The following is a 26013-nucleotide window of genomic DNA, read 5'->3' on the forward strand; positions in this document are numbered from 1 at the left end:
TGTGCGCTCGTTTTCTCACTCATAGTCATACACTCGCTCGCACAGGAACTCACAAAAAACAAACACACAAGTACACACAGTCACGATTCCAACACCTCCCTTTCTTTCCTGCTCACCAGCGCCATGAGTTACCTTAGTAATATGTTAGAAAAAAAATGTTTCGAGAGATTTGAACCTTGAACTGAGGAATTATGTAAGAGGCACTGTAGGTTGGTTGGAAGAGATGGAAAGAATGCATGCAGAATGGAAAGGAGAACCAGAAATGGTTTGAGGACCACTATAGAAAAATGTATAGTGTATATATATTATTTTTAGTAATCTTGATTAGTCATTATAGCTTTTTCCTGACCTTCGTGCTTTGTTGTCAGACTACTATTTTCAAAGAGTAGATAAGAACTATACTTGCATGCCTACATGCACTACCAGTACAAGTTTGGAATAATTAAGATGATTTTGAATATTGTTGAAAGAAGTCTCTTACGCTCATCAGGAATGCATTTATTTAAATTAAAATATAGACTGTAGACTGTAACAATATTTTACAATATTACTGTTTTTACCTGTAATGTATTTTAACATTTGATTTATTCCTGTGATGGCAAAGCTGAATTTTAAGCAGCCATTACTCCGGTGTCTTCAGTGTCACAGAAGTTCAGAGTTCAAATCATCCAGTCAGCCCAGCAGCTCACCCATAAAAGCCCCACAGCTGATGCTTCTGACACTGCAGTGCAGTTTTCTCATCCTTTATCTCATTTCAGCTGAAGGACTCTGAAGCTCTGCTGAATCACTGTTAGCTTTCACAGCAGCAGAGCCGAGAATGTTGATTCCATATGGATGAGGGGTGAGCACGCGTCGTGCTGGAGGAAAAGTTTCAAAAGTACTGGTGTGGGTGGGAAGAGATGGACTTCAGCCGAGGTGCCCGAGTCAAGCAGCAGCAAGCAGATAGCAGGCGTACATGCAATAGTGAGGTATTACAAAAAAATATCAAGGCAAACTTGAAACATTGTTGCAGTGCCTTCTGCCAAGCACCCTGCAGAATAGCAATGCGTGGGTGGCTTGAGCTGTACCCACAGAAGGCAATAACTTGATCAAAGCGATTGTTTTCTCTGGAGATGCAACAGGGTGACTATCAGCCAGAGACAACAAAAGGTCATGTCGACGAAAAGCCGCAGACTTGTGTATAGAAGTGAGATGCCATGAACTGATGCATAGCTACATAAACAGGAACTTCAGATTTTTCCATGGCAGTTTGATTCAAGATTTCAAATCGCTTGCTGTGACAAAACCATTATGAATACCATAAGTGTTGTGTGTTAGGATATTAAAGGACTACTCCAAAAAATATTTGTTTTGATCATAATATATGGATCCAATCTGTGTAATTTTTTTAGTTATTTTATTTTTCTTTGTACACTTTGTTTTTATTATGCCATTATGTTTCACTCTGTTTTTAACTACAACCACTGCATTTTTAAGACATTGTGCCAAATTAAATAGTTGAACTATTAGAAATGTGTATTTTAAATTAGGTTTAATTCCAGAAGTCTCGCATTGAATTAGCAAACATGATGCACAATTGCAATTTGAAGTAGAATTAAAATTGTTTGAAATACAAACAACTTTTTTATATTTTAACTATTTATATAGATAGATAGATAGATAGATAAGTCTTTCACATCCCCAGTGCATCTAATTTTACCAAGACGAGGTAATGTACTTGTATTGGTGAATGTCACATCTGATGGAAATATGGCAATTGGCATGTGTTTCTTTAATTTAGTGAGCGCAAATCATTTTGCACATCTGCAGTGTGTAACGTGTTTATTAGCAGTAATTATGCAAATTACTTTTCCATCATTTTCTCTATCTCCTCCACTCATGTGTAATTTGCCCAGTAATGAGCAGCAAGTCAGATTTGAGCAGAGGAAACACTAAAATGTAATCTCCTTTAAATTGATACTCAATTGAATTAAGACCAGTCATTTATTCCCAAATAGAGTTAAAGTCATTTTCAAACAAACAGAGCTACTGTAGATGAACTACTTTCTGAGAGCCAGTCTGTTTCCATGGCCACACCATAACAGTGAGGTCACAGTCCACTTCTTTGTGCTTTAAGTAGCCTTAAACTGTATGTGGATTTTCAGAGTGGTTTTTACAAGTTGAAGGTCTCCCGGAAGGAACTGTGTTTGGGCTTGGCACAAGATTGGAGTACCGAGAGCTGCCTGAAAAGAGAAAATAATGAATCAATGTGGGCAGGAAATCGGAAGGGCATTGGCAGCCCAGATGCTCTGCTGCTCTTTCAAAGCTTTTTAGAGAAGTGATTAAGCCGTGGTCTAATGAGCTGCAGTGTCCCTCCACTGTTTCTGTCCTTTGTTCTTTTCATTTCAGAAATGAAAAGCAAGGCTTTGACTGAAACCAACCTAACCTTTGTTCTTCTCACTGCTAGAGATTCTCCTTATTTATCCCTGTGCACCAACCAGAACTGGACACAGCAGCTAAAATGAAGGTACAAAAAAAAAAAAAAGGAAATTATGCCTAAATGATCCTGAGCTTTCCAGCCATCATTCCAGAGTCGTATAGTGGTATCCTGTGCCTAGGCATTTGGTTGTTAAACGGGTTTTTCTTTAGAGCTTTTCAGTCATGACGATTTGCAGGCCAACTCCGATAATTCACCATGTTTTTAAAAAACAAAAAATAGTGGCTTTTGATTTATGATTATTTGAATAGACAATTGACAGCCGTACCTCAAATGATAATTTTTTAAATATGTAATACTATACATTTTTGGCCAATAGAATATAAAAAATTACAAATATTGATTATTATATATTTACTAATATATTTTTTGCCATTTCAATAGAATTTTAAAAATATTTCATATACATTTATAACAATAAATATTTTAAAATGAAAGTAATAATTCGAATTTGTCTAATATACTGTATCATATTCAATATTTATGATACAGTATATTATACATATTTCATATGTAATATTTTTTTATATTATCACTCAGTGAAGCTATATATTAAAGGAATAGTTCACCCAAAAATGAAAAATTGCTGAAAATGTACTCACCCTGTAATATACCTTGTGATGTAGATTTGGTTGTTTTTCATTGAAACCGATTTGGAAAAAGACAGCATTATGTCACTTGATGCCCAGTAGATCCTCTGCAGTGAATGGGTGCCGTCAGAATGAGATTCAAAACTGCTGATTAAAAACGTCACACGTAAGGGGGTGAGCATGGGAGAAAGAGATTTACTTTCTGTACATAATTAAATATAATTTTGTGACAAAAATATGGAAATAATTGGTCATTTTAATTGTATTGTTTACTATATTTATTTGCTTTGTCAGTGTCACTGTGGGGTTTGGTTCGTTTGCTGTTGTAAGCTGTGAGGACCTTTTGGAATAACTGAAATAATTTGGTAAAGTGATATGGACATGTAATGAAGTCAAGACCTGCCTAGAACTACTTCCTCCGTGTATGTCCCTAAAAATAATTGCACACCTTAGAATGTTTGTCAGCCAATCAGAGTCAAGTATTCAACAGCTCCGTAGTGTATAACCAGCATATTGATTAACCTTGCCTTCACATCTTACATTGCCAGTGTGTTCAAATGACTCTCAGAGATTTGCTTTTTAGAGTTTTGTTAGAGACTGTGTGCACACTACTTCTATTTCATTATACTACTTGTATTTCGTAAATACTTATAGAAAAGTGTGTGATTTATAGAACTTACTTTTCTTTAACTTTTCAGTTAAATTTATTTGTGTAATTTACTTTACAGACTGTATTGTATGCATACATCAAAACCACTATTCTAAATAACTCTGTAGGGCTTTGAAAATGCTAACTCGCTTCCAGGTTTTAAACTGAACAGCTGTAGTCTAAGCAACAAACACACACACACACAAAGCTTTTTTCAAAGTTAAATCTTCACATCACCATTGTGTGCTTTGTCAGGTTCAGTTTTTGAATGCTTCAGCTAATGTTTAAGATGAAACCTGTGTATTCTATCACATGTCAAAGCAACAGATTGAGAAGGTTATCCTTTTCATCCACTTTCATTTTCTTAGCTGGTTGGTGCTCCATGTTGACATCCCTGTGCATGTGGGATGTGCAATCTCGGAGAAATCCTTTGCCTGCGGGATTGATTAATCGTCCAATCTTCACGCTTCTTGCTGCACTTGAAACCTGTTAGTCATCCCTCGCAGAGACATTACATTTTAGTCTTTCCCTGCACTGTATAAATATACAAATATACCCTTATCTTTGCTCTCAGTTCACTTTCTACATCTCATTACTAACCACTTTTGACTCATTTAAGATGTAATGCTAAGAAGTACACCTACTCAGCCATATTCTTGAGAGGACTTGAAGTCTTTCACTGTAGTTATTAATTTCATGACCTTTGGAAGATTGTTCTGTAGACACAGACACAGACAGCTTAATAATCATATACGACCACCAGTGCATTATTGTTTAGGAAACAGCCTCACCATGGCACTTACTTAGTTCATGAAATTGCTGATAAAATTTTTGTTGACACAATTTTTTACGGCAAATCATGATGGTAGTTTAACATTCACGAACATGATTTTAATTATACATATTGTGGATAAAAATATGATGTAAAAAAAATTAGGCAGTATATCAGCAGGTTTTCATAATAACACTGAAAAAAATTTGTGTGGGATTTACAGATTTCAATTTATGAGTAAAATAAAGTCTGTCATTAACATTATTTGAAAAGACACATACATACTCATTCCTCAGATATTTTTTTTATTATTATAAGTTTTTGTACATCTAATACTATACATTTTATAGTAAACATTATGTATTTTAATCTAAAATATTTTTGACATCTAATAAAATTTTTGTTTATATTTTTCATATATATATGAAATAAATATTTAGAATATTGTGAACAAGTTATTCAACTATTAAACTTTGAAACTATTTTAATTCAGAAATTGCTTGTAAATTTCACAAAATTACAAAGAAATGGCAAGTAACTTTGAGTTAAACTATATGAATTAGAATGACTGAAATACAGATTTTCTTGTAAACATAATATATATATATATATATATATATATATATATATATATATATATATATATATATATATATATATATATATATATATATATATATATATATATCTGTGGCCTTCTCCCTGCTGCCCATCAGAAGAAACAGTGATGGGGCAGCTGTGCTTCAAGAATCCCATAAAATTAAATTCGAAGCTCATTGAAGTTTATTGTCAGGAGCACCTGGTAATGATTGAAGAGGAAATCCTAGCTGTGCTGCAGATGAGACCTGTGCCCGCCGTCTCAGTACGTGCTGTGTCATATATTATGCAGCACTCTCTCCGCTCTCTGAGTGCTCACGATGTGGCGGATGACATTTTGAATGCAATATATCTTCCACTTCAACCATTCGATTTCTTCTGAAAGCATTCAAAGGCTCATTCCTGGAAATGTTTAGAGATTGACCCTTTTATACCTTTATTTGCGACCATAGAGAATATCCAATATAACAAATTATATGTGCCCATATGCTACGTCAGTTGGAAGAACTAGTCTAATCTAAGATCTTGCAGCTAAAATTGGAAAAATATATTAATGATATTAATGTTGTTAATGTAAAAAAAAAAGACAAGTGGGTGAAGCAGCTGGCTGAGAACATGAAAAGAGATGCTGGAGATTGAGACGAGTTCAACTTTCTTCTGGGCTTGCTTCTCTCATAAATCATGACCTTTGAAGTTTGTAGAGACATTTTGACTGCACTGAATGTTAAAATTGTGTTAACAGTCAGAATTAAATGTGATAAGATTAAAGTAGACCAAGAACATTTGAATTTCTATCTTGTCCTCCTAGTGTCTTGCACGTAGTGAAAAAAAAGAGATGTCTTTATTTACATAGCTTTGTCTTGTGTGTGTGTGTGTGTGTGTGTGTCTGCATGTGTGACTGATTGTGACTGAAGTGTCACAGAATGTAATGAATGCAGAAAAGCATGGATCACTCACATGGAAAGAATTGATGCGAACCTCCTCAACTCTGAAGAGCATGGAGGAATTTAGCTGGCTGGTTAATTTCCTGATTAAAGTATGAAGGATGCATGATGCTTATGGAGCTTATTGACTCTCTCTCTCTCTCTCTCTCTCTCTCTCTCTCTCTCTCCATACTGATAGGGATGTTCATTGCTGTGTTTACATAATAATGCATGCAGACATCTACCAAACCTCTCAGTTGGTCATGCAAAGGTTCGACACTTGTGTTTTAGATGTTTCCAGACTGCTGCCACATAATGTAATTTCTTTTCCAAGTGCCCTATTGCCACTCAAACAATAGTGTCAGGCTGAAATCAGCTGAAATTGTCTCTAAAGAGCTCATGCCCTTTGCTTTTTTGGTTCTTGTTTCAGAATACCTGATAAATGTCAAGTGCTATATTACCTCCTCCTCTCCACACACAGAATTAGCCCCTTGCATTAGTGCTGTGGGTTATTTATTTCTGCTCCTACTGGACTGACACTCTAATCCAGGAAGAATAGAGACAACATTAACGTCAACCTGTCTGTTCCCTTATGTGTTTTGGGTGGAGGGAGGGGTGACAGAATAACCTTTGCACTGACAAATCACACTTCTTGATGACTGCCTGACTGCTCACCGCATTAGATCTCTGTTAAAGCTAAGCAATGGCTCCATTGCCTTGAGGAACGTGTAGACCACACTTATGTTTTTTAATTTAGTGATTCGATGTAAAGCAGATTCTAGGGAAATGGATAAGGAGAATTCTACATGGGATTCAGATTGCAACTATGATTTATATTACATTTCAACGGAATGCCAGACATTCTGAACAATATATGCACCAGTGTGTGATAAGTCAACATTTGCTCAGAAATAGAAATTGTTGCCGCTCTCCTAGCACCAGTATATCATTACCAGAGAGGTACGAGACCCCTCTTTTCTCAGAAAGTCTATTTATAGAAATTCATTTATATCTGTTTGCTGTGGGCTTGTCATCATGCTAGAGAATGGATATCACCTGGTTTCTTTTCTTTTTTTTCCCCCTTTCCACAGATAGTTACAGATAACAGACCTGCATCACCCGGCCACCAGCATAGTGTTGCTATGTGCTTTGTTGAAGTGTTGCACTGACTTAAGCAACGTTCACATATTGAATTAACTCTGGTTTCCATGGTGAGCAGCATCAGTGCCTGATAATCCCAGATTGCTTGATTTAATTGCAGATTGAATCAAAACAAAGTAATGATGCACAGAAATAACGGATAAAATGCACCATCGGGCTATTTTTAGCTGCAGTGAAATTTCTATCATGGCTATCCACAGAAGTAGCAAGAGCTCATTTAAGCATGCTGGATTAGTATAGTCATCTGTTCCTGTGTGCACAAGTGATCTTATTGAGTTTTGTTCAGTAGATCAAATAATTTAAATTTTAGAGCGAAATAAATGTAACTTCAGCATGGAATGGTTTGATTTATGTCTTTGTTTGCACTGAACTATATACTGATCTTGCTGAGCGCAGAAATTAATAAAAGACACAAGACAGAAAAACGGAACCGAAGGAGGAAATGAGCAAAAGCAAACAATAAAAGATGTTCCCTTTTGATTGTGCTAGAGGCCATTTTGAAATGTTATTTACATGACAAAATTGTTTTTAGATTTAAGATTAATAATTTACTAGTAAAGTGTTTTTGTTTCTAATGCAATCAGAAATGGATGTAACCTAATTTAGATTTAGTTTAAAAGATGAAGCTTAAATACATTTTTTATGCTTAAAAAAAGAAGAAGAAAGACATTACTGTGTTTAGTGTAACAGGGACAGACTGTAGACCCAAAGTGCTGATAGTGCTTATAGAGGGTATTTATCATTCGTAAGAAGGTTTGTGCTGAAAGCAAGTCAGATATATATAGAGAGAGAAATATAAAGAGAGAGGAACTACCATAGATTTAGATTTTTCATTTTAGCTCTCATTGTGCTTCATAAAACCTTGCAGGAGGAGATTTTATTTTAATTTTTTTACACATTTTTAGTCATCATATGTTGGGTGGCTGGTTTTTGCAGTTTTATAGAAAATGTACAGATAATATTAAATAAACATTGTAACATTAGTCATACAGTTTTATTCATCCCACAAAAACCCACCAGCAATTTTTCAGTGTGAATTTTGTATTTATTTATCTCAATTGTATATAGATGCTTTAAATGAAGGATTATGGTTATTCTAGCACACTAGGAGGCAGGAAACCATAAGGAAAACCTAGGCCAAAAAAAAACAGAAAACTCGATCAGGATGAATGCTGCTGAGGAGTAATAAATTACTGAGCAGTCTTGTGGCATTCTCAGCAGTCGGCTGTGTGCCATACTCCATGCCACATTCACAGTTCAGTAGCACAGAACTGTCCTCACAGTTGTTGCATGAGAAGTTGCCAAAACTTCTGTGATGAAAGACATTTACAAGAGATGCAAGGAGATCTCACGAGGCCAGGGATGTTGTGAGCGTAGATCGAGAGAGAGAGGACGAATTTGTCCAATTAACAAAAATACCAAAGCTTGACATTTCTTGGTGCGTCCAGCATTTGTTTCTTCCTGGAAATGTGACTCATAAGAATTGTTCCCCAACAGTATTGTCCTTTCAAGCCAGGGGCCATAAGTCTGGAAAAGAGCTGTCTGTTAACGTAAAGAGACAGAATCCACCATGAATTATTACTGCTAGGAAAGAATCTTATTTTTAGACCCCACTGTAGAGATGAATGTATTATGTATGAATCTTCAGGCCTGTAAGGTTACAATATTTATGACGCCATGTGTTATCTTAATTGCTTATTACACTGATATCATGCAAAGCCTCATATCTGTAATACATGGTTTTAGTTTTTAGTGATTTTGTTTTATCTTATGAGCTTATGATTTGCTGATTTATGATTTTCACAATTTGCTTTGGTTTAGCAGTCAATTCACTAAAGGAATTATTTAAATCACCTAATGGTGGAAATATGCTCAAGAGGTGCTGAATGCATTTTCACAGTGCAGTTTAACTGGGTTAGAGTCCTAAATGCTAGAAAATGTATACAAACATCTAGGAATACGCCAATATAAAAAAATTCTAGACATTACTGATAAGCTCGTAATTATTTTTATGTTATGGTTGATATCTGACAAATGGCCACTATTAAAAATCTTTGCAGTTCTGCTTAAAAGAAATAAAAATTATACTGTATTTACAAGTTCAGCAGGTATGGTCTGGACTACCATAGACCCAGAGCAGGATCGGGTGCTGAAACAGGAAGTGCACTTCCTCTTGGTTCTTCATCAGAACTGATCTGGATTCATTTAGCATTACATCACTTGCTCACTTATTTTTTTTTTTAGCAAACTTTTGTTTTGGGGTGAACTATTCCTTGAAGTGAATTAAGGCATATCGATATAATTATGTAGAGTGTTAATCGATTTGAATAAGAAGTTGATAATGGATGAAAATGTTCAATAAATAGTACTCTTAAACTTAAAAATTAAATTGTTGCCGTAATCTAGTGCTATTAGTACAACCGTTAGCAATTTCACCTCAGTAACATTCTGTTTCCATTGGGTGCATTCTGCAACTGCAATAGTAAACAGAAATCGGCAGATGTTTAAATAGTAAAAAGAAATTGGCAGATGTTTAACAAGTCAAAAGAGTCATGCTAGATGCAGGTTTTTATACAAGTAGATCTTAAACTTTGCAAAGTGCATAGCAGCTGTTTTGTTTCGAGGTGTTTTGTTGCTGGTACAGTAGCTTTACAGCATTTTAATGTTTAGTTGCATGATGTTATGCCTTAGTTGATCATTCTGCGGTAAAAATATCTCTGTAAAGGCTGTGATTCAGTGTAGATCTGCTTGCAGAGAACTGAGGTGTGAGGGTTCAGTGCACGTAAGATCAACAGAATGATAGTCAACAGCCGCTGAACGTTCCCCTTTGACAACGGTGACTTCTCAGTGAAGAGCGAGCCTCTCATCTGCCTCTTCAGCACTCACTTCTATGCAACGAGTGCACAGTTAGAGCCAGTTGCATTATTTAATCAGGAGTGTGCTGTGGGTAATGCACCCCGTGATCACCATAGTCTGTTATAGCATTGGAAGCAGACCGTTTTAATGGCCTTGCAGCTATATTGGGTATGCGGTGACCCTTAAATACCTCCGTTTTCTCCTCACACTCTACTGCATCGTTCTAAGTTGTCCCGATTTTTCCTCCGTTTTCAGTAATGCTGGCACTGGCTCTGCTCTTCTTGAGTGATTTCTTTCGCAATACAGTATTTGAAAGCCGTAAAAGGAATATTCAAGTTTTAGCTCAAACTATTTGTGTGGTATAATGTTGATTACCACAAAAATGGATTTTTAACTTTTCTTTAAAAAAAGTAATAGAAAATGTGTTAATTGGTGGAGATTTTCATGATGAACAAAATGTTTTAAGAATGGGAAACTTTGGTTATTCACAGCACATTTTCTGCAATAATCCAAAAGACAATCAAAAATAGATATTTGGTTTTTGTCAAAGGAACCAGGGTGATGCTATAACTTTTGGGTTGGCCTAAAAAAATAAGTCATCTCTACAGCACTCTGTTCCATTTGGTGGCACTAGGAATTACACATTTCACCTTTAAATTCAGTTCTAGTCTAATCCATAGAGCTAGTCAGTAATTAGGGCTGTCTGACAGAGGTGCTGATAGTAACTGTGTGTGAGAGAGAAAGAAAGCCACTTATCACCTTTGCATCCCATAAGCAGTGTGCTAATTGTACCCGTTGTGCTGTATAGTGTCACTGTACACTTGGTGAAATCCCCTGACTGATGCTATTTCTGATCATTTGGAGCAGAAATGAGCCCCACGCACCTCCTTGGTTTAATAGCTGTGCTTACTAGTGCATTAAATTGCTGATTGCAGAAGTGTTAAGAGATGGAATGAAATGTTAGCAACTTGCTTAAACTGCAAACAAGCAATCCAGTATACAGTATGTGAAGAGAAATATTTTAAACTGTAGAATACAACACTGTTGTCACATGAACTTATGGTGTTATGTCTTAAATTTTAGGGGTGGTATTTAGTTATCATATAGTTTTGTCATTAATTTAGATTTTTTTCGTGTGTGTAATTTTGTGATATAATAACTTTTGTCCAATAATGCTGGTTCATCAAAGATGTCAAGCTTAGTGCATTGTGTTGTGGGATGCAGTGGAATAGTAGTGCACACTTTTGGCAAATGTGTCAGATCAACAGAAAAACTGAATACTGCACAGTCTAGATACAGCATTTATAGTATGAGTAGTGTATACGAAGTATATTACAGCATTTTCCCCCATGATTTTTCATGATGTTTCAGGATATATATAAAAATATCTTATTTTAAATATTTTTTTTATCATTAAATGTATTATATAATTGAAATATATTTTATATCAATTTTTTTTCTTTTAAGCTTTATGCTCATGTTAATAAATATTAGGGACATATATATATTTTTTTTAATAAGGCAGGGATTATGTTGGGTATTTTATTTTATTTATTTTTTTTTGCGTGGAAGGGATCTATGATAAATCTCTTTCCACATTGCACCCAGCCGAAGTTACAAAACAGCTTAATCACAATGGCCAGGAGGATCTATGAGGCATGCACTGAATTATTCATCACTCTCCTCGACTACCAGGGTCTTCCTCACAGCTAACGCTCCAGCATGAGCTTGCATTATATGATATTCTTTTTAATGTGTCCTGTTGATTCAGATTTTACATTCACCAAGCTCTTCATCACGACTCAATTCCCCTGTGTGTTTAGATGATGTCCTCTCAGCTACCACATCACATTTTGACGAGTAGAAACAACAGCATGTTACGACCCTTATTAATATAAAAAGAAATCAATAATTAATGGAAAACATACTTAAAATGCTAGCTTTTCTTTTAAAGCAGCTTCGTTCTGTAGGTTAATGAGAGGACCGACAGCGAGAGCCGCATCAGCACGAATAACAATGAGAAAGTGGATTCTGGCCCCTTCTCTCAGACTCTGCTTGATCGCACACCCCATCTCTTTGTCTGTCTTCTCTTACATAATTCTGCTCCTATTTATATCACTTCTGTTTTCAGGCATTCCACAAGATACCTACAATTCTCCCTGTTTCTCCCACTGTGGGTGTTGGAGACGGGAAACTCGATAAAGACTCATTCGATGTGATTATAGCTAATGACTCGGACTGAAGTGAGATAAAGACTTATTGGTTGGCTCTTCGGGTTTATTTACAGGGTGTTGAGCAGCGAACATGCGGGTTTTCCCATCTGTTTCCGACAAGAGCCACCCGTCACAAGGAATGGTGTCATAGTGCAACAGGTTTGGTTGTGCACAAAGGGATGATCTGAAAAATGTAAATCAGTGCCGCATGGCAGTAATTGTAATTAAACATTTCTGTCATGTCACTGTAGGGAAAAAAGAGCAGTCGTGATAACAGCATAATAAATAGAGCCCTTGCTAAATATTTTCTCAGTAAGGGCCTTTGAAATATTAGAAATATTCCACCTCCGCAGTGTTGAAAACAATGAATTCCTAAAGCCATTGCTGGATATGTTTCTTTTCCCTCCTAAATTAGTCTGTGTATACTGTATGCACCTTCCCTCCAGCTTTTAAAATGTTAAATATATTTTAAACGTTTTCATATTTATATATATGCACATACACATGTATGTTTAAACAATTTAAAATGTATATAATATATAGTTAAATAATTTAAAATTAAATGAACAATAAGTTTTTTTAAAGCCTCTCTTTCTCCTTTCTCCTCTTTCATTTTTTTTTTCTTTTGATATTAGGATGTTTTATTTTTTTTTACTCGTGTAGCATTTTGACCCATGACATTTAAATGCCACCTGTGGTTCACCAAATCATCTCGCAGACTGTTATCGGACATGGCTGTACACTTGCTTCCATTGTCAGTGCCAGTATGCTGTGAGCACCCAAGTATCCATCAAGATGAGGTGAAGGTTAATCACATTGTGATGTTAATTACACAGTCCTGAGGACAGACACCAGGCGAGGATCGTATGACATTGATAGCCGAGATTATCTTCCTTTTCTATCCACTAGCCCTATTCCCTCAATATATTTCACCACCTTCTTTACACAGTGGGGTTTTGTTTTCACAACAGTAATAGAATTCTGGAATCCAGTGTAAAAAGCCAGCGTAATGCCATTGGGTGAGAATTGGAATAATGCAAATTAGTCTCTGGACGTGAGTAATTCATTAGCGCCTGCAATATAACAAAGATATTCGGCTGCTACTTCTTTCAGGCACATAAATTGGGTTATTACTTTTTATGACAGGTTATGTTTCATATGATTTACTCATGAGCTTGTTTACATGTATTGCATTACTAACTGTGCATTGTGCCTTATTTTACATCTCATGCCTGTTATTACAGGTTAAAACATACCTGGGCGTCTTTTGTAATAAATAATAATAAATGAGTCAAGTTGAACACCTGTAATCAATTATGAGAAAACATGAACGTCAATTTCAAAACGTTCAGAAATGCAAGACAAAAAGTATTACATCGTCAGTATTTAAAAGAAGTCATTGTCATTCAGAGCAAGTACACCTTCTTTCTATGTAAATTAGACTCATTAAGGGATGGGAATCATGAACAATTTAATGGTTCTAGTTCCAATTCCTCTTAACAATTCATGTCTGTTTATGATTCCACGAATGACTCTCTTTATACTTTTAAAGAAAAAGTATTTGGAAAAATTTAATGGTTCCATTGCCAAGGAGATGATGAGAAATTTTTTTTAAACACAATTCTTGCCAAAGTCTTTTAAAGCCTTTTCACAGCCTTTTCACTCTTTTTTAAGATGCAGTATTAATGTTACCCATTTATTGGCATATATATATATATATATTGGGAGTCATTTGTCTGAGCGGCGTAAACATACAGTATGTTTTTCCTTGATGCCTCATTAGAGCTAATCACCGGAATTTGATTTAGGCACATCAAGCATGCTGCATTCTTATTGGCACACTAATGTTAAAGAGATTTTAACCCCTTAGATATAGAAATTTGGTTTCAAAGGACAAGACATTTTTCGATATTCAGTGGTATCGAGGAAATTCGATCAGTGCTTAAAAAGTATCAAACTCGAAACCCATCCCTAGTACTTTATGTTTGAGATGTTAGTTTCAATTCGCTAAAAAGAACTAGTTGTAAGTAGAGCTATGTTTTTTTGATAATTAATTAATAAAAGGAAAGAATCATTGTTTTGTAATAAACTACATTGATCATACTGTCTGTTTTGCACTGTAGATTAAATAGCAGTGTTGCAGCACTGATAAATACATTAAGGAATATGTGATGATGTGGGTTGTTTTTAGCAATATGTTGGCAAGCAGATAGGTCTCTTAGGACCTTTACTGAATCCATGCAGCTATCAAAACCTTAGCTAGGAGTCCAATAGATCACCCTGCGGTCATGATGCTTTTAAGGGCCTCTGTGCTGCTTTGTTTTAAGAACTCAGGGACTGCTATTTACAGTCAATATAGAAAAGAATCACCCCCTTTAAAATAATCATATTTTGTTGCTTTGCAGTCTGAAATGAAGACAGTTTTTGTTTTATCCAGCTGTATTTACTCAGTGCAACTTATAATATTCAAGTGAAAGATATAACACCAACATGTAAAAAGAAATAAAAAAAACAGATACACTGAGTTGGAAAAGGATTACCCAAAAATGAATTCAAACGTAATCACGTTCTCAATGGCATACAAAGCCATTCTATTTTCAGGTGTGGTCATTTTGATTAGCTTAGCAAGGCACTGTCAAAAGATCTCTGGGATGAAGTTGTAGACAGGCACAAGTCAGGAGATAAAAAAAAAGATTAAAAAAACTAATTCAAAGGCTTTAACAATGCCTAGAATCATAGTAAAGTCTGTTATTAAGACATGGAAGGTATCTGGTCCCACACAGACCCTCCCTGGATCAGGACACTGCTCCAAACTGGATCAAAGAGCCAGGAGGGGACTGATCAGATAGGCTACCCAGAGGCCTACAGCAAATCTGAAGCAGTTGCAGGAATTTATGACTGAGAAAGTTGCCAATAGGAAGAATTAATGTTCTTGCATGGTTTAGTCAGAGCCCAGACCAAACTCCATTGAAAATCTGTGGAATGACTGCAGTCCACAAACAGTCACCATCAAACTTAACTGAACTTGAGCAGTTCTGCAAGGAGGAATGGGCAAATATTAGAAAGTTAGAAGAGACAAAGACATATTCCAACACACTAATGGCTGTAATTAAAGCGAAAGGTAGTTCAACAAAATACTGACTTAAAGGGATACTCCACCCCAAAATAATTTTTTTGGAATTAATCACTTACCCCAATGTCATTTCTAACCCTTAAAAGCTTCATTCGTCTTTGGAACACAATATAAGAAATTTTGGATGAAAACTGGGAGTTTTGTGTCCCATAGACTGCCAATTAAGTTACAATGTCAAAAGGGGCAGCGTACACTTTTCTGAGTCAGCTGTGCCAGAAGGTTGAGCTGTTCTCTTTAAAATCAAATCAAATCATAGACTGCCAAGTTACACTGTCAAAGTGTACTTCTGAGTCAGCTGCGCCACAAGGTTGTGGTGTTTTCTTTCAGATCATGAGCATTAATATATGTAAAAAACGTATCCTTGTGGGTCCGATGATAAAGAAGAGTGTATGCTGCCTGCTTTCAGCTCATAATCTCCAAAATGGTGCTACGATGATGTGGAGAGAAACAGAGGAGACAAATTGTTGAATAAAGTCATTATTTTTGTTTTCTTCGTGTATAAAAAGTATTCTCGTCGCTTCATAATATTGTGGTTGAACCACTGATGGCAGATGGACTATTCTGACAACGTCTTACATACTTTTCTGGACTTTGACAGTGTAACTTACTTGGTAGTCTATTGGACAGTCACACGCCTCCCAGGTTTCATCCAAAATATCTTAAATTGTCTTCCGAAGACGAATGGAGCTTTTACTGGTTTGGAACGATATTAATGACAAAATCTTCATTTTGGGGGGGAGTGGGAATCCTTTTACCAACTGGTTTCTGGTTTGTTTTTAATTTTAATAAAAAAATTAATAAAATAAAAATTCTGAAATGTTAGTGTTATATCTTTCACTTAAATGTTATAAGTTGCAAATACAGCTGGATAAAACAAAAACTGTCCGTCCGTCTTCATTTCAGGCTGCAAAGCAACTAAATTTAAAGCGGGGTGATTCTTTTCTATGCCCACAGTAACTCTATCCTGGTGGCCATGTTTGTGAAAATGGAATGTGTAAAGCAGTGCAGAAAAGGGAGAAAGATTCCACTGTAGAGAGAAAATAAACATCAGACGGCAAGATAAGAACCGTTGGCGCAATGCAGAAAGTCTATTTTGGGGGCTGGGAGAAAGACTAGTGTGAGCAGCCCCTGTAGGACCCTCATTCAGGAGTCATAATATCTCCCTCTCTCATTCTTCAGCGATCACGCCCAATGCAAATATCAGCATGCATTTCATTTAGCACTCACCGTCAGTAAGTGTTCCGAATTAACAAGTGAATGAAGTGAAAAAAAGGGAAAATTGATAATGGTCACAGATCATGTGTAAAAATGGAAAGAAGCTATTGCATAATGCACTAAAACCAGGTTGCAGTTCAGTGGTGCATCTATAAATGTATGCCCTGTGGATTTTTAACACTAAAAGCTTTTATCCTAACGGGTGTTATTCAATGAAGAGTATAAAATGTGACTTGAGGCGTACCTGTCGTAAATGCATTTAAAGGGAAGACCAGGAAGTTGATTTTAATTAATTTTATAAATCAGCACTTGACAGATATATTATGGCACTGAGACAGCAGCTAAAGTAGTGGTGGATTGTGATCTGATAATAGGTGTAGGTCTGTAATGAAAGGGTCATGGACTGCTGGAAGAAAAAAAAACATGAAACCAATAATATTATCATGCATAATTAGGATAAAACAATAAAATATTGTTTTTACTTACCACAGTGTGTTTTGTGGTGAGTTATGAATGAGAGAATTAGAGCGCAAAACCCTCTGTAAACATGTCAATGATATATTCATGCAATATTCTGTGTATTTAGTATGTTCAAGAGTTTGTTTAATATGTTAGGCTGATAAATTACACTTGAATACTAGTTAAAACTGCCAATTGTCAGATAAAAAAAGATTTATTGTTGCTTATTGTTGAGTCTTATGCTGTTTGTGGTATTTGTTATTTTATAGGACATTTTTGTTTGCTTTTGAACATGGAACAATGGCCACTTCATGTCCAATGTTAGCTCAGTTCAGAACATATTGCATGAATGGAGGATTAAATAGAATTTGATTGAGATGGCCGATACTGTGTCTGTGTGGGTGTATCAATCACAAATCAACTTTCGCTGTGTTGTCAATGTATCCCAGTACAGCATCTCGAGGTCTTCTCTCATTCCCTCTCAGTTTGAGGCGTTATTTGTTGTGTTAAAAAGCTAAAGACTGCAGCTTGTACTGACATAATCAATATGCTTTAGCTACTGGAACGAAGTGGGCAGCAGGGGCTCTCGTTATGGGGTCGAAATGGATGATCACATGCAAACAGAGAAGTAGATCTGCACAAGAACTGTAGTCTCACCCGGTCCTGCAATGTGTTTTCCTCCCACACAAACATACAGTATACACACTCATACACCATGGATGTTTTGTTCAAAAAAGGGATACAGAAAATCAGATAAGAAAATGATTTATAGTGCAGAAATAAAACAAAAATATTATAAATATTATGTGATTTTGTGCCTCTTTGAGATGACACAATAATGTATCGTTCTCTTGCAGAATACAAGCTTCTAAAGGGCACATAAGTCTGAAGTATTGAATTTAGGTAAATGGATGCAAATTGATGAACAGAAGTCAAAATTTGGAATAGTTGTAGAGGTTTGATAGAACTACCTCGAAGACCGGCCAAAGTAGCATTGCAATAGTCCAGCCTCACACAACAAGAGCTTGAACAAGGACTCCCGGTGAGACGTGCCTGGAACACCTCCCTGGGAAGGCGTCCAGAAGGCATCCGAAATAGATGCCCGAGCCACCTCAGCTGGCTCCTCTCGATGTGGAGGAGCAACGGCTCTACTCTGAGCTCCTCCCAAGTGACCGAGCTTCTCACCCTATCTCTAAGGGAGCGCCCAGCCACCCGACGGAGAAAGCTCATTTTGGCCGCCTGTATCCGGGATCTTGTCCTTTCGGTCATGACCCACAGCTCACAAGAAATGTCTGTTAGAAATGCTGAGATGTGAGCAGCTATCATTAGATCATCAGGAGTTGATTGTCATAAGCATAGAAGTAATATGAAAAGCTATATTTCTGAATGACAGAACCTAGTGATGCCATGTAGACAGAGAAGAGAAGTGTTCCAAGAACTGAGCCCTGAGGCACCCCAGTAGCTAGCTGTTGTGATTTGGAAACCTCACCTTTCCAAGAGACCTTGAAGGGCCTATCTGAGTGGTAAGACTCGACCACTGGAGTTCAGTTCATGTGATCCCCTTTGCCAGTAGGGTTGACAAGGGGATCTGATGGTTAACCACATCAAAAGCAGCAGACATATCCAGCAAGATAAGTATTGTTTTGGAAGCCACTCTTGCCAGTCTTAGGGCTTCAATAACTGAGAGCAAGGCAGTGTCAGTTGAATGGCCAATTCTGAAGCCAGACTCCTTGCTGTCCAAGAGGTTTTTCTTTGTGAAAAGGCGGAGACTTGATTAAACACAACTTGTACAAGTGTTTTTGCAATGAATGGAAGGGATACCGGTCTGTAGCTCTTTATAAGTGCTTGGTTAAGAGTGGGTTTCTTAAGTAGTGGGGTTATTTTATAAGTCTAAAAAAGAATGTTCACCCTACACTCTCTTTAATATAAAGGTTGTTTATTGGAATGTTTGGTTCCAATGAAGAACCTGTAACATCCATGGAGCCTTTTGAAGCACAAAATGTTCTTTTGTGCTGGAGCCCCAAAATGCATCAGAACTCTTTTTCAAACAGTTGAGACGTTCAAGTATCAAATTTAGTCTTATTACTTGATACATTAAGTATCATATGCACCTTTTACAAAAGTGTGTTTGACCTAAGAAACTGATGTTTCCTTCAGGCTGTAGATCTGCTGAATATCAAATTCTATGATAGCTTTATATTTTTTATTCCTCATCTCCTTACTGCTTAAGCTTTAACCCTTTTCCTATGCCAACTGTATGCGTGTGTGTGTATCTTAGACTAGTTTAAGTGTTTATGTTGTTAACACTTGAGGCTGTTCATTGTTTGTTCATAGCTGGAGTCCGTAATCATTCAGAATTTTGCTACATGCTCCGAGTAGATTTGTACGGTAAAAATTCAGACAGTTCATTCAGAAATCTATTATTTTAAGTGTGTAGAAATTGCCCTTACTCCTTATAACTTGCATGTACTCCTGAGGTACGCAAATCACTGACGTAAAACACCAGGAAAACAACAGACTGTAATGTTCAGGAAAAAGGTGGATAAATCTCATGTAATTGAAACTTTGAAGGATTTAGGGCAGTATATACTTGCTGAACTCTAGCACCCTGCCCTCTGTGATGTGAGAGGAAATATATCACTGGCAACAGGAAAAAACAAAGACTTAATACCGTCATGTGGATAGGAAGGAGGAATGTGGTCAAGCGTTTTCCATATAAACACAATGAATGCGAGTTGGGACAGGAACAGCTCGGCTACACTCCGTTGGAGACTGCTGTATTTATATGTTATAGGATCCACAGTTAATTTTAGGGCAATTTTATTTGTCTTCCCTTAAACACAGTATCTTGATTTAAAATTGAGCTAAATGTTATGTTTTTTCTTCATCATTATTAAAGTATGGTGAAGTAGTTGATTAACCAATCCAAACTTGGCAGTAAGAAGAAATCATGGACACCGACACCACTTAAATCCACAATTACCACACAACCTTTTCTCTCAATGAGAAGGATTCATGGAGAGCTTGTTGACAAACTCTTGAATGTCTGTTATTCAATGAAGACCAGCCGCAGTCACCGGGTTCGAGAGGAGAGAATGATGCGCTTGAGCAGTCTTCCACTCCGGAGGCATTCCTGGATATGGTGAGAGTTTCCTTTAGCTTGTATGTTTATGTTTCTGGTGAGGCAGCATCTACAACACAATGCGTCAAAGAACATTCAACACTTTTTACATGCTCATTGTTTCGGTTGTGTTGTATGTGAAGAGAACAAATGCCTGTTTGAGTGTGTGTGTGTCAGCTGTCTGAACTGATGCTTTGTCACAGGTTGCCAGTGGCTCTTGTCCTCTAGCTTGCTTTTCAGAGTAAATTTACTGTTTAATGGTGGACTAATTTCCTGCTATCTCATCCAGCATTGCATCAGGGTTGCCAACTCTCACGCATCTGGCGTGACACTCACGCTTTCAGCATCAATCTCAAGCTGAAGTCCAAGCGTGAGTGTCACGCCAGATGCCTGAGAGTTGGAAACCCATTTACATGCCTGAGCAGGTTTACATATGAGGGTATACCTGTATATCAAAAGCAGATTAGCAAGGGAGGCAGTCATAATTTCATCAGAGCATTATGTGTTTTTAAGCCTATCAGAGCAGAACTTCTATAAAAGCCAAGTATTTTTATAGTAACAGTTAATTTCTAGTTCACAGTCGTAAGGATGAGATGCATTGTTCATATTTAAGTAATCCAACAACAGCATTTATTTGAATTTTTATTTTATTTTATTTTATATTTATTAAATAAATTAGAATGTAGATTTTATGAACAAATAATAAGACTTGAGAAGAGAGTCTGATTATACTTTTTTGGTCTTATTTTACAGTTCATTCTGTAATACTTAATTTTGCAAAAATGTATTAAAATATATAGCAGTATGCTATACATTGTGGATTTAATTAAATAGATTTGTTTAATTTTTTTGCATCTTTCGTGTGCCAAACAACAATAACAAAAACAAACACTTGGAAAATGGCATTGGTTTCTGCTTTCTTTTCGATCATAAAAATATGACTGGTTTACAGCAGCCCTCTAATCTTTCAAATACAGGGACATTTTTTTTCCTGATTAACTGCAGGCCAATCATGTAATCTCTGACTGTGGATTTGCCAAGGCACAGATTTTCCTGAAAATACAGGCGCTTGTGAAGCACTTCTCATGCCTTTAGCTTAGCGTAGAGGCTTGTCTGATAGATGCTTTATTGAATCTGCCGCTGGGCTCCTTGACAACAGTGAGGAACGAGTGGGTGTTTCGCTATTAGTTCACAATAAGAACACAGTGTTAGCACAGTCAGCGGGTGGTAATCAGCTCCATCCGTATTTCCAACCCTGTTAATGCTGGAAGAATAGCACCTGAAGTGGCTAGCATCGTTAGCTGCTCACCAATGCTAATCCAATTCGTCGCTGCCGTCATATTTCCTGTGCATTTTAAAACATCTCTGTCAGTCTGTGGGCAGCCGCATTTCATACATGGATAGTCAGGCTTACACAATCTGTTTGTGCAGTTGATGATGGCTTATCACTTGGATGCAACAGAAATTTACGCTAAGGATTTGCGCTTTAACTTCCTTTAAGGGACAAGGGGTTGTGTGACTAACCCAAAAAACAGCATTGTTACTTTACTGCAACATTCACCCCTACTCAATAGCACCTTTTCAGTGTTGTTTATTTGTCTGGGATTACAGCTGTTGCTATGCAAATTTTCAGTTATTTAAGCACACTAAGTCATTCATTGAAAGTCAAAAAACACATTGTAGAAGGATAATTGTAATAATGCCTCCAATTTGTGGACTGAATGGCTTATTGTGAGCTCCCAGCATGCACTTCAGTGTCTCTTCTATGTGGCATTTCACATAGCACTAGAGGTAATCCAGAGAACAGCTTGCCTAGGAAGAAATAAGCTACAACCCCAGTTCATTTTTAGAGCCCCATGTACTGAAATACTTCTCAGACGGTGTGCTGGTGTGAAAATGGACTTGAAATAATGAGCAGGAACACTTCTGATGTTCTGTTGGCTTTGAGGAATAGAGATCACTCAGAGACCCCCTCCCATGCATGCATTTAACGTTCATGGTGCTGTAAAATACTGTTGTTGTTCCAAGGTGCTTGAAAGCTCCTGATGCACAGCCTTGTGTTTCATCGACATTAGTGCTGTTCTGTAAAAGCTGTCTTAAAGCTGCAGGGGTGGGATTGATGGCCCACGTGTGAATCCCATTATTTTTATATTGACACCTTAAGTGGTAAGAAATACGAAGATCCTTTACTTTATTCATGCTTACAGTATGTGGCTACTGTTTATATGTGGACAGGAAGGGTCACATGCAGTGTGAATAATTACATTTTAGATGTTTACATTTGTAATATATGTACTACTATATATATGTATAGTAGAAAGTAGAAGCAAAATATTTGTATCAAAACCATTAATAACAGCAGTTAAGTACAAAATAAAAAAAAAAGATATATTTAGTGAGGAAGGAGCAACCAAGGAAAACAAATACATGTATCTAAATAAAAAATGTTGTAACACTTTAGTATGGGACCAATTCTCATAACTAGTTGCTTATTAGCATGCCTATTGGCTGCTTATTAGTACTTATGAAGCACATATTCTGAATGCCTATATTCTATATCCTACCCAATACCTAAATTTAACAACCAGCTTACTAACTATTAATAAGCACCAAATGAGGAGTTTGAGCCAAAGGTCTTAATGGTTTGTTAACAGTGTGAAGTTTGACCACTGATGTTTTTCAGTCTTAAAGTCTAAGCCCAGGAACCCATGTAACATTTATTCAGCAGCTTTTAAGAGGAAATATCAATTCGTCCTTGACTTTTTCAGCTTGCATTGTGTTCTAATTTCCCCATAACATCCTCCTTCAGACCATTTAATCTGTGGGGAGAGAAAGGTCAGTACTGCAGTGTGATTATTGTGGAAATGCTTATGGCATAACAAAGCATAAGTTTGACGTTGCACAGAAAGAACATCAATGAAGCATTTCACCAGGGAGCACCAGAGATGCAAGGAGCAGTTGTATGCCTTTGTTTTGAGATCTACATTCAGTGACATGCTTCTGTGGATGTTTCCTCTTATCTTCTCTCGTCCTTCCTCACTGATGCTGCCATGCAAGGCTGTCGCAAGCATGTGAAATTTACAACACCTGTAACACTTAAGAAACAGTCTTGTCAGTATACTCTGCTTTTATTTGAACTTATTTTTAACTTTATCTCCCACACACAAATTTCTACCAGTGTTGTCACGGTACCAAAATTTCAGTATTCGGTACCAAAACCAGTGAAAATCCATGGTTCTTAGTACCAAAGCAAAACACTAAAACATGCTAATTAAAAAATGTGACTATACTTTCATTTAATCCCAGCTGTGTACCTATTTCATTTTAAAGGGCTTTTGTTACAATGTTAATGTTATCAATGTTAACAATGTTAACTATTTGTACATTCTCTAACACACATATTTTAGATTTACAATTCATTTAAAAGCCTCTGGTGTGTTAAAATAGTAGATATCATGTCCTCCTCTTTTTTTTTTTACCGTAAAAAAGTTATAGAGGCATTAAATAGGTAATAAAGAAACTTAATTCTAAAGCTTATTATATTAGCGTTAGCCATGCATAACAGTGTTCATTTCAATCCAACATTCAAATTAAAATATTTAATAGTATTCATAAAACTGGTAATTCTCTTTGTATGTATTTGCCTCCATTCGATCCATGGGAAATGTATCTAACATTATTGTACGTTATTTTGTGGTCATTATATTGTTTTAAAGAGATAAAATGGCTTTTAACATCCTTGACTGACATATTTAATCACATTATTTTGACGGTAAAGTTTTGGGTGTTTTTTTTGTTGGTGGGTTTTTGTGAGTTTTTGGGCTAGAAACTGTCCATCAATTCTGCCAACATTGGTTGAGCTGAGCCTGCGCTCACAAATGCTGCTCAGGCATTACAGGGAAGATTAAATGAAAATGTCATCCATAATTTTCTGAAGACAGTCGGTTTGCTTTAGAAATACAATGATATAAAAACACCCGCGCCAGGTTTAGACTTTGACACGTGCAGTGCTCATGCTTATTCAGCGAAGTCAAAGCCTTTTGGAAAATCTGTCTGTGGCGGTCAGTTTTGATATTTCCCAATGTATGGGAAATGCTATGAAACTTACCTGCTTGAACTCTTTAATTTGATCTGGGTGTCTTTCTTTAAAGTGTGTTGTTATTTTGGTGTGTTTCCTTCTTTTTGATGTCGACATCTCTTCTTGTTGCTTTTATGAAGAGAGTGCATCTGCGCACCCTTCAGACAGCAAATCAAGAACAAGAAAATGGTAACGTAACATTTAAATTTTTTAAATAACGATTTTGTACTGGGTCTTTTGACAACACTACTACCAGCAACAATTTACAAAGGATTTTCAGTGGAAAATCACAGTTTACAGTGCATGTTAATCCAGTTTTACCAAGATTTGGCATCCCCAGTAGCGGTGAAACAGCCTTTTTATTATTAAAAACAGCTCTGGCAAAAGACTTTATCATTTAGTACAGACCACATTACATCTTTTGTTCTCACCTAGTGGTGCCAAACCTTCTGTTACGCATAGCTTTGAGACAAATATAGTGTGCTGTCTATGCTAATAACTTGTTTGTGCTTTTCTATACTAAACATCATAATTTCCAGTAATCAGTGTTCAATTTAGCTGACCTAAAATCTAACAAAAGTGTGAAAGTAAATGTCTGGTTCATAGTTTGATTTTATTATATATTATATGTGATTATATTCTCAAGTTCTTGAAGAAAACAGTTTAACAGTTTGGAAGTTCATCCTGGAAGTAGATGAGTCATATCATTGTTAACATTTCAGTTAACCCATTTTCAAGTTTTGCGTCATTCTCGATTCAAAACAAAGTCATGCTGGACTTATCAAATTACTCCATGCCTTTCCTGTAAAAATAAAAAATACAAGCTGCTCTTGCCAGCAGTTTGAATTTTTGGCGAGATGACAGATAAATACATTGTAGCTGGATGTCACAACAGGTTTTGCAAATTGATGGGCTTATTACATCCAAAAACAAATGCATTAAATGTATAATTAAAAGGTTGGATGTTTGTCAAAGCAATCTCCATTTTCACACTCAAATGAACTCTTTGTAATCAGTGGTTTTGCTTGTAAGTGATGGTATGGGGGGAGGGGGCATTCTCATTCTAGAGTTTAAGATTGGACAAAAATCTGTGCAGAGTCATCAGAATTTATGTTCAGTTTTGGTGACATCTTGGCATAAACTAGCATATTAGCATAGCATATGCTTGCCTAAAAGCTAACAAATGGTCTAAAATCAACAAATGTTGATTTCATATTGTCTTGAATATAGAATGTGCAGTGAAAGGCTCGGCCAATCAGAATTTAGAGATAAAATATATGGTTTAATTAAAAAAATGTTTTGTTTTGTTTTGTAGTTTTGTTGCTGGGAAAGACTATTAAAACCAAATGCACAGATAATCTGATGTTCATTTTGATATATTTATGATGAATTATTAATAAATAGATATACAAGCCTCTACACTAAATGTCTTTGAGCTGCAGAGTCTTGCACTAAAGCATGTGCTGATGATGTCACTATGCTCTCGTACTGTCACTGATGGGACATTATTCAGCCCTGTGTCCGTCTAATCCTATTACAACAGCCACATGCCGCTAGTGTCTTCACACGAGAGCACCAGCTACAAAACAAACTGCCACATGAATAGCTAACAATGCTTATTTGAGGCTGTTTGATTTTGTGGTTCAGACACTGTGTAGTCTGCTGTTGTGCTGTCAATATTTAGGTGTTCTGTGTTGTATTCTGACTGTCAGATACAGAAATGTGGCTATGTTTGGCTGTTATTTGAATATATGTACCAAACACCCTTTT

The 26013-nt window shown here is 36.4% G+C and overlaps 1 protein-coding gene across 5 annotated transcripts in view; it reads left to right on the plus strand.

Moving 5' to 3' along the window:
• The window catches only part of LOC113069851 (cAMP-specific 3',5'-cyclic phosphodiesterase 4D), a 91216-nt gene that overhangs the window by 24480 nt on the left and 40723 nt on the right, over nucleotides 1-26013 (plus strand). The window contains exon 1 of one of the 5 annotated variants that reach the window (XM_026242911.1): nucleotides 19768-20186. The exons of the other annotated variants lie outside the window; for them this stretch is intronic. Within the exon in view, the coding sequence (XP_026098696.1) occupies nucleotides 20047-20186 (140 nt within the window). The 5' untranslated portion in view covers nucleotides 19768-20046. Of the gene's footprint in view, nucleotides 1-19767; nucleotides 20187-26013 lie in introns of those variants that run through there. 5 annotated transcript variants of the gene reach the window in all.

This window comes from Carassius auratus, unplaced genomic scaffold (genome assembly GCF_003368295.1).
Source record: "Carassius auratus strain Wakin unplaced genomic scaffold, ASM336829v1 scaf_tig00002576, whole genome shotgun sequence".
NCBI lineage: Eukaryota > Metazoa > Chordata > Actinopteri > Cypriniformes > Cyprinidae > Carassius > Carassius auratus.